At 41.3% G+C, this 9,876-nt stretch overlaps 3 protein-coding genes across 3 annotated transcripts; all 3 read left to right on the plus strand.

Annotated features, from left to right (window-relative positions):
• Positions 1–235: 235 nt before the first annotated feature.
• HO173_008263 (uncharacterized protein) lies at positions 236–544 on the plus strand (the record flags this gene model as incomplete). Its single annotated transcript, XM_037310163.1, has 1 exon — positions 236–544. One exon carries the CDS (start codon positions 236–238, stop codon positions 542–544), a length of 309 nt encoding a protein of 102 aa, XP_037162949.1.
• A 361-nt stretch (positions 545–905) lies between these two features.
• Positions 906–2,215, plus strand: HO173_008264 (uncharacterized protein; the record flags this gene model as incomplete). Its single annotated transcript, XM_037310164.1, has 3 exons — positions 906–986; positions 1,052–1,570; positions 1,646–2,215. The coding sequence occupies 3 exons, from the start codon at positions 906–908 to the stop codon at positions 2,213–2,215; spliced, it is 1,170 nt and encodes a 389-aa protein (XP_037162950.1).
• Positions 2,216–5,100: 2,885 nt separating this feature from the next.
• On the plus strand, positions 5,101–5,379 carry HO173_008265 (uncharacterized protein; the record flags this gene model as incomplete). The annotated part of the gene is made up of 1 exon (XM_037310165.1): positions 5,101–5,379. The coding sequence occupies one exon, from the start codon at positions 5,101–5,103 to the stop codon at positions 5,377–5,379; it is 279 nt and encodes a 92-aa protein (XP_037162951.1).
• Positions 5,380–9,876: the final 4,497 nt, after the last annotated feature.

Consider the following 9,876-nt stretch of genomic DNA (forward strand, 5'->3'; position numbering starts at 1 on the left):
AGACATTCGATTCCAGCTGGCTACGGCCACTCATTATTAAAATTTTCAGCAAACACAAGAGCAGAGTAGAGGAAAAGGCCAACGCTGAGTGCGTGCGTCCGAGAGTTTCAGCATTTGGGCCTACAGGGCAGGCATTCAATATTCAGCAGTTGATTCTTACATGTAGTCGACTCTTTCATGGCACAGAGGGCCGGCGGTACTACTCGGTGATTTTGCTGCGGGATTAACAGCAGCAATGGTCAAAAAAAGGACGAATTTACTCACACTATCGGATGACCAGATAGGCACAGTTGCCCAAGCAGGCATGGAGGTCGCTTGGGGACTTAGCCGTCATCTGGATGACCTGAACAGTGACTGTTTTCTTCAGCTATGCAATTGGCATGCTGCTAAAGCAATCAAGAAGAGGCTAACTCGCGAGGGGTATCCGCTTTACATAAGAAAGCCATTAGCTAATCTGGTGTGGAAGTGGATTCAGTCAGAAACCCTCGAGGATATAGAGCGGAATCGTGGTATTTTGCTTAATCAATTACACCAGAAGAAATAGAACTATTTAATTAGTTTCTATCAACGACAGGAGCATCAATTTATAATAGCCTACACCAAGGAGCAACCGAACCTGGGCTGCAGTTCCACTCAACGAGGCGAGAGTAGTCATCCTCTTATCAAGGCCGTTACAAATCGTTACACACCTATTGGTCAGTCGGTAGAAAAGATTGCTGACGAAGTGGACGAGGTTATTTATACTTATGAGTATAAATTAGAGCGTTAGAAGAGGAATAACCCTCGCAGTATCGATGCCAGCAGACCATTCTTCGTAGGCCTACTCGGTCACGTTACCCACCAGGCAATCGAACTCGTCCATGCGGAGTTAGTTGCGGCGAAAAGGTGGGTTTTTGACGTTGAGGATGAAGTGTCCCAAGAACCCGAGGAGAATAAGTGTCAGCAAGCATGCCATCTCCCCAAACGATACAGTTTACCCTGCAAATGTTGGCTGTTTCGCTGTGTTATCGAGGAGATTCCTATCCCCCTTTCTCTTTTACACCCGAGATAGCTTAGCAAGGCGCCGGAAGTTATAGTAGGTTGGGAAATAACTTTCGATCCGACTATTACAACGGCTACCTATGCGGCTCTGACTGGTACTGATGACACTCGGAGCCAGTCCAGTGATCATTCTAGCGGCGACGATGATCGACAACCTGCCCCGGTGCCCACACAGTCGAGGTATGACCGGCGAGGACTGGACTTGCTGGAGGCGGGTGCTTTTTCGGCATATGAGTTTCATAAGAAGATTCCAGAAGGTCATCGCGCTGAAGAGTACACAAGAGAGGTGACGAAGGCTATCCAAAGGGTGAATAGAGTCTATGGGCAAAAGTATAATGAGAAAGCTGCTTTGCCACAATCGTTTTCGGTAGCCAAGAAGGATGATGAGGGCTTGCAATACAAGAAGAACGGAAGCAGACGACGTGCATTGACTGGGCGTGAGGCTGCTGATGCAGAGGACCAAACCTTACGTCGTCAAGTAAGGAAGGACGCGAATGAGAAGAGGGATAATAAGAAATTTGCGGAGCAGGTGCGGAAGGATCAGATGCAGAAGGACAGAGATCAGCAAACCACCTCCGCTTTTTCACAGCTAATCTAGCTTAAGAAAATCAGAGAGCCTTCTTCTTCAACTCACCAGCGGAGAAACGGTGTTTCCGATTTCGACAACACTTTCTCTAACGCGGACGGCGACAGCGACGTTGAGTTTCTAGGCACACAGCCTATCCAGGACCCTAGTCAGCCACCTTCTGAAGGCCGTATCAACACCCCAAGTCCATTACCGTCGAAATCATCCTTAAAGCAGTTCACTAATATCGACGATTTCGATGACTTTCCCCCTCTCTCACCATCACCTCCTACAACAAGGGCTCCACCTCTTATATCATGGCCCGATCGACGTAGTCAGCAGCAAAGGCTTATCATACCGGACGATCCAGAACCCACTCCGTCAGCAACCACCAGAGCCAGCCGAGGTGTAGCCTCGAAGTCATTCAAGCAGGCTAGATTGGAGTCTCAACAAGGCCATGAAGCTAAGGCCAAAGTCGAAAAGCAGGCCAAGAAGGAGGCTGCTGTAGCGAGGAAGAGGGCAAAGGCCATGAAGCCTCGGACGGAGGATGTATCACAGTTAGGGGATGCATTGGCTCGGCTGGGATCCTCGCCGCCACCAACAGGATAGACACCTCATGGCCTGACCCACACTGACATCTCCACCGCACGGTCACTCCGTACCGAGCATGCACCGTACCGAGCATGCATGCTCCCAAATTGGCTTCCAGACAGGCCAAAAAAAGACATGTCTGGAAGCCTGTTTGGGAGCATGTTAGCAGTAACTCGGAATGCGAGAAATGAGTGGAATCTGGGTAGTTTCTTCAGGATAAACTATGCACAGTGCACATGAGAAATTTCATAGACACGAGAAATCAAAACATGAATCTCAATAATAAATTTTTCATCATTAGAAAATGTAGGGGTTTCGTGGATTTGAACTCACAGCCTTCCTAGAATTGTGGTAAAAGTCATCGCTGGAAACCTACACCATGAGGCCTCCCTCACTCGTTAAGGTGTAACGTCCTATTTGGATATTTATACCGTGCAATAAAAGAAATATCGACAATGCACCCACCAGTCAGATATCCACTATGCCAAGGCCTATGCCAAGCCGGGTGGCTGCGGATATAGCCGGTACGCTGCATTAGTATGGACGGGGGACTGTCGGAGGGGGACTGTCCGCAGTCAAGTTGACGAGCAAGGCTCGGAGAAGAATGGAAATTTGAGACCTTCGCTTAATACGCGCCTCCGCAATTCTCATAAAGTCAGCTTACATTTCAGCCTACTGTCGCGGAACAACATTAAGGTGACTCAATTATGTGGGGGTGGAAGAAGATGTTGATTATCCTATGTAGCTGCAGGGCAGATGTGTGCGGAGAAAGGCGCGCTAAGACCTATTGAGGACTAGTGCCGCATTTTGAGGACAGAATACATATGATGGAGAACTCGAATTCTATTTTCGATTCTACTTAAGAAACGTAAGTAGATCGATTATAACTTGCGGATGAGAGATGAGAAGGAGATTTCGATACTCCTCTTTGCAAAACCGTTTGCGGGAGCTCAAGCTTAGCAGCCGCCCTATCAAAATTTTGCCGTAACCACCGCCCATGGCAAGTAGAGGCTAAATTCGTGATAGATAACTGTAGAATAATTGTAGAATCGTTTATATATGAAGCTATGTATAGTTTAATTGCTAAAAAAAACTTGGTGTAGTTTTTTTTAAGTCTTTACAGTCACGCTATAGCTGTCGCTGGTCGTTGTCGCTATGTTACCGCTTATATTAAAATTATACGAGTGTAAATAGATATAGATTATTGAAACGACTCAACACTCGCTACCACTAGTACTTATTCGGTCTAGTTATGAATATATGAAGGTATTCTCTATACATAGATATTCTTCTTTCTTAAACATTATTAAGAATATTATATTTAATAATAGATCTTATTATAGTAGTAACTATATATTTAGATATTTATTAATACTAATTAGTATCAGTATATATAATAGAATAAGGTAGGGCTGAACTAGAAAACCTTGAATTTGTATGTGCAGCCAATCATAAATTCGGGGTTATTACGCCTTTTGGCTAGACTGACTGAGTCAGCCCGCTAGCCCTCCCGAGCTCCCTTATCAAAAATCTGTGTGTAGAAGTTTTACACTCTGAAATAACCAGCTCCCTACGGATACTATTTTTTCATAATTTCGTAAATTGTAGAGCTCAGTGTGCGCTTTCTAACGCTGTAAAAATAATGAAGTTTGGCCTACTATTGGTGGATTAAATGGACATTCAAATATGGTAGTCACACCAAACGCGTCCGGGATCGGATAATAATCCTTCCACCTGTTTGTTTGTGTAACCATTATTCTTCCACCACTCTACCAATTCTACCAATTCCACCAATATGAACACAATCGTCCTCGGTACCCCTCGCGGAAACGTTACTAAACGCTTCAGGCACGTACACCCCTTTTGCCCGCCTCTTAGAGCCCCTACTGACGCCCCCAGGCCACCCCTCGACGAATCCGCTACTGCTGGCAATCGAGGCCGCAAGCGAGCCCAACAGCTACCTACTATTGCTCATAGACGCGTTAGAAAGCCCTCAAAAAGAGCCCGAACGGATTCACAGCCATCGTCCTCCCCTACATACTACTCGACCAGCCGCTCAGTCAACACTACCTACCCTATCAGCTCAGTAATCCACTCAATTAGATCGTCAGCCAGTCACTCAGTCATCCACTCAGTCAGCCACTCAGCTAGCCACTCAGTCTGATACTCTATAAGAGGAGGAGCAAGAGGAGGAACTACAACAGGCAAATGCGGAGAACACTGCGGAGAAACCAAGCGGCAACAAGGCCCCCAGCACTAAGAACACGGCTCAGCTCTCCAAGATCCCACGTCATATGCTCTCCACGGTTCCACATCAAATCATCACTCAGCAAGCGGAGAACACCACTGCAACTTGGCCTGTCATCCCCACTGTATTAATATGGTATATCACTGCAATCACGTCACAAGAGGAGGATCTACTGCGACGATCACAGTCAATTAAGCCTCTGCAGGAGGAACATCGCAAGAGGAGGAACTACAACAGGCAAATGCGGAGAACACTGCGGAGAACACTGCGGAGAAACCAAGCGGCAACAAGGCCACCATCGTCAAGAACACGGCTCAGCTCTCCAAGATCCCACGTCATATCAGTCATCCACTCAGGCAGCCACTCAGCTAGCCACTCAGTCTGATACTCTACAAGAGGAGGAGCAAGAGGAGGAACTACAACAGGCAAATGCGGAGAACACTGCGGAGAAATTAAGCGGCAACAAGGCCCCCAGCACCAAGAACACGGCTCAGCTCTCCAAGATCCCACGTCATATGCTCTCCACGGTTCCACATCAAATCATCACTCAGCAAGCGGAGAACACCACTGCAACTTAGCCTGTCATCCCCACTGCATTAAGGAGTAAGAGGAGGAACTACAACAGGCAAATGCGGAGAACACTGCGGAGAACACTATGGAGAACACTGCGGAGAAACCAAGCGGCAACAAGGCCCCCAGCACCAAGAACACGGCTCAGCTCTCCAAGATCCCACGTCATATGCTCTCCACGGTTCCACATCAAATCATCACTCAGCAAGCGGAGAACACCACTACAACTTGGCCTGTCATCCCCACTGCATTAATATGGTACATCACTGCAATAACGTCACAAGAGGAGGATCTACTGCGACGATCACAGCCAATTGGGCCTCTGCAGGAGGAACATCGAACGATGCATATTTGGACGAATTGAAACCGTCCGATGTCTACAGCTATTTCATTATTCGAAAGATTTCACTGCGGCAGGAGATATTGTGGGATTCACACCACTAATTGGCACGTTGTCTCCATTTCTTTCCGGTATTTCGCTCACAAGAGGAGGATCTACTGCGACGATCACAGCCAATTGGGCCTCTGCAGGAGGAACATCGGACGATGCATATTTGGACGAATTGAAACCGTCCGATGTCTACAGCTATTTCATTATTCGAAAGATTTCACTGCGGCAGGAGATATTGTGGGATTCACACCACTAATTGGCACGTTGTCTCCATTTCTTTCCGGTATTTCGATACTTCTTGCCATAAGGACATGGCCTTTCTCTGTTTTTTGTAGGCAATTATTACACCTTCCTAATTAGGCCTTAGCGCGCCTCTCTCCGCACATATGTGCCTGTATACTACATAGATTAAATCAATTTTGTAGTGGTGGAAGTAGGTCAAAAACGCACAGCAAGCGATCAGAGTTCGATTTGACTTAGGGCTAGGGCTAAAATTCGATTTGACTTAGAAAAATCCAACTCCATGAATTTAATTCATGGGCCTTTACTTGTACTTTAATAATAGTATATAGATTAGTTAGATCATACTCTTAAAGAAAGTTCGCCTCGATATCGCCGCGATAGCTTTACACGGTTCTATTATTACTTAATCGATTTAGCTCTCGAGTATTATTAATTAAATAGAACTATAATTTCTATAATTCTATAATTTCTACGACTTCTACTTAGTAGAGAAAATATCTAGAAAATATTAAATATTATTAAGCTTTATACTATATTAATATATAATATATATCTAAAATAAATATTAAGAGTAAGAAATTTAACTCTTTAGTCGAATTATCTAATACTATAACTCTATATTAACTAGAGAATATATTATCTAAAAAAGTCGAATTAATAAATATTAATAAGAGATTTAAATAATTCGTTCTTTAAAGAATATAAGAGTATAATAAAAATAAATGGAACGCTCTCTCTAATATCTTTGCTAAGGAATTTCAATAATTCGCTAAAAAGGACTTTGAGACTCTTTCTAAAAAGACTTTCTATAACTTACGAAACTGCCTATAAGCTAATAGAGTCTATGTTAAGAAAGGACGAGAGGTTTTAATATTCGAATTATTGATTAATGTAATTTAAAAAGATATCTTATAATTATTAAATAACGAGAATCATTCTCTATTAAAGTAGTAATAATATTACTTCTCTTAGTAGTAAATAATTCAGCCGTAGTAGCCTTATCGACCGGAGAATACTATTTCTCTCCCGCCGTAATAGCCTTATTAGTAGTCTTATCGACCGGAGAATACTATTCCTCTCCCCCGTAACCGCCTTATTGATAGGAGAATCCTGCTCTAATTCTCTCGGCAACATCAATCTACGGCCTAAATTACTGAGCCCTACATCTACTACTCTTATCTTATTAAGTTATTTAAGACTTCGATATCGAATAAAACTATAATTATAGTAAGAAACTTATTACTCTAGTTAAATTATATATTATCGAGAAGAAGTATAATGAAAGTTCTATTAAGAGTCTTAGCTATAAATTTATAATTTTTATAAATTTTTATATAAGAGTTAAGATCTTCTAGTAGATTCTTTAAATAGTATTTTTAATTATATTAAAATCTATAGTATTAAAGTATTATTACTCTAGTTATTAAGAGATTAATCTTATTATTTAATAACTCTTCGATTAATTTTAAGACTATTTCGAGAGAGAAGAATATTATTATCTTATACTTTATAAGTAAAATAATATTAATCTAAAAGATTTACTTTAAGCTAATTCTAAAAAGAATAAAGAAATTATTTTCTATAAAATAATTTAAAAACTACGTTAGATTTAAAGAGGTTTAAATTACGAATTTTAATTAGATATAGTATTTCGAAATAAGATAATTATTTTTTATAGTAATATTTCTATATATAGTATTATAATTCTATAATAAACGACTATAGTTATCGAGTTAATTAATAATATTTATACTATAATTAAGAATTACGAAGAGACTATAAAGATTAAGAGATTTAAGTTATTTAGATCTATAATATACTTTATTAATCGAAAGTATTATATTAATTAATTTTTAAATTAGAGTAATTATAGTAGATCGTCTTTATAGATAAATAGCTTTTAGAAAAAGCGATACTTTATTTATAAGAAGATAGATTATTAATTAATTAAGTATATCGATAAAAAACGTTAGAAGTCTCGAAATAAATTCGCTAAGCGGTTTATTAGCTTTATTAATAAGCGATATAACTTTTATATTTAAGAGTTTAAAGATTAAAAGAATAAGATTAAGAATCTTAAGATCTTAACTCTCGATATTTAAGATACTAATTTAAAGAAGATCGAAAACTTTATTATGATTACTTCTATAATTATATCGAATTAAGCTTAAATATATTATTTAAAGCTTTTTAATTATTTTATATATTATAATATTATTAAGTCTAATAACTTTCTTAATATTAGTTAATATATCTTAAAATAGTTCTATAGTATTATACTAGATATCGAAGTTATATATATATTTATTACTAGATATAATTAAGTAAAAACTTATATAAGAAAATTCGATATATAACTAGATATTATTATTAATAGTATTATTATCTAATTTAAAATTAGAATAGTAGCGTTAATTAAAAAACTTATAGTAAATTTATTTATTAGCCGAGTCGACTTCCACGTAATATAGATCGATATCTTATTTTTACTATATATCAGTATATATAATAGAATAAGGTAGGGCTGAACTAGAAAACCTTGAATTTGTATGTGTAGCCAATCATCAATTCGTCAGGTCTACGCTTTTTGGTTAGATACCACGGGTAAATAAATTAGCGTCCGCAACCATCAAAAATCTATGTGCAGAAGTCTTAACACTCTGAAATAACCAGCTCCCTAAGGATACTATTACTTTATAATTTCGTAAATTATAGAGCTCAGTTTGCGCTTTCTAACGATGTAAAAATTTTGAAGTTTGGCCTACTATTGGTGGGTTAAACTGACATTCAAATATTGTAGTCATACCAAACGCGTCCGGGATCGGATAATAATCCTTCCACCTGTTTGTGTAACCATTATTCTTTCACCACTCTACCAATTCTATCAATTCCATCAATATGAACACAATCGTCCTCGGTACCCCTCGCGGAAACGTTACTAACGCTTCAGGCATGTACACCCCTTTTGCCCGCCTCTTAGAGCCCCTACTGACGCCCCCAGGCTAGCTACTGCTGGCAATCGAGGCCGCAACCCAACAGCTGCCTACTACTACTCATAAACGCGTTGAAAGGCCCTCAAAAAGAGCCCGAACGGATTCACAGCCATCGTCCTCCCCTACATACTCCTCCCAAGCCAGCGATACTCGACCAGCCGCTCAGTCAACACTACCTACCCTATCAGCTCAGTAATCTACTTAGTTAGATCGTCAGCCAGTCACTCAGTTATCCACTCAGTCAGCCACTCAGCTAGCCACTCAGTCTGATACTCTACAAGAGGAGAAGCAAGAGGAGGAACTACAACAGGCAAATGCGGAGAACACTACGGAGAACACTACGGAGAACACTGCGGAGAAACCAAGCGGCGCAAGGCTACCATCGTCAGGAACACGGCTCAACTCTCCAAGATCCCACGTCATATGCTCTCCACGGTTCCACATCAAATCATCACTCAGCAAGCGGAGAACACCACTGCAACTTAGCCTGTCATCCCCACTACATTAAGGAGTAAGAGGAGGAACTACAACAGGCAAATGCGGAGAACACTGCGGAGAACACTATGGAGAACACTGCGGAGAAACCAAGCGGCAACAAGGCCCCCAGCACCAAGAACACGGCTCAGCTCTCCAAGATCCCACGTCATATGCTCTCCACGAGAACACTGCGGAGAAACCAAGCGGCAACAAGGCCCCCAGCACCAAGAACACGGCTCAGCTCTCCAAGATCCCACGTCATATGCTCTCCACGAGAACACTGCGGAGAAACCAAGCGGCAACAAGGCCCCCAGCACCAAGAACACGGCTCAGCTCTCCAAGATCCCACGTCATATGCTCTCCACGGTTCCACATCAAATCATCACTCAGCAAGCGGAGAACACCACTGCAACTTAGCCTGTCATCCCCACTACATTGATATGGTATATCACTGCAATAACGTCACAAGAGGAGGATCTACTGCGACGATTACAGCCAATTAGGCCTCTATAGGAGGAACATCAAACGATGCATATTTGGACGAATTGAAACCGTCCGATGTCTACAGCTATTTCATTATTCGAAAAATTTCACTACGGCAGGAGATATTGCGGGATTCACACCACTAATTGGCACGTTGTCTCCATTTCTTTCCGGTATTTCGATACTTCTTACCATAAGGACATGGCCTTTCTCTGTTTTTTGTAGGCAATTATTACGAATCAATACTCGATACACCTTCCTAATTAGGCCTTAG

Source organism: Letharia columbiana (assembly GCF_014066305.1).
Source record: "Letharia columbiana isolate WasteWater2 chromosome Unknown Sc0000029_s0, whole genome shotgun sequence".
NCBI lineage: Eukaryota > Fungi > Ascomycota > Lecanoromycetes > Lecanorales > Parmeliaceae > Letharia > Letharia columbiana.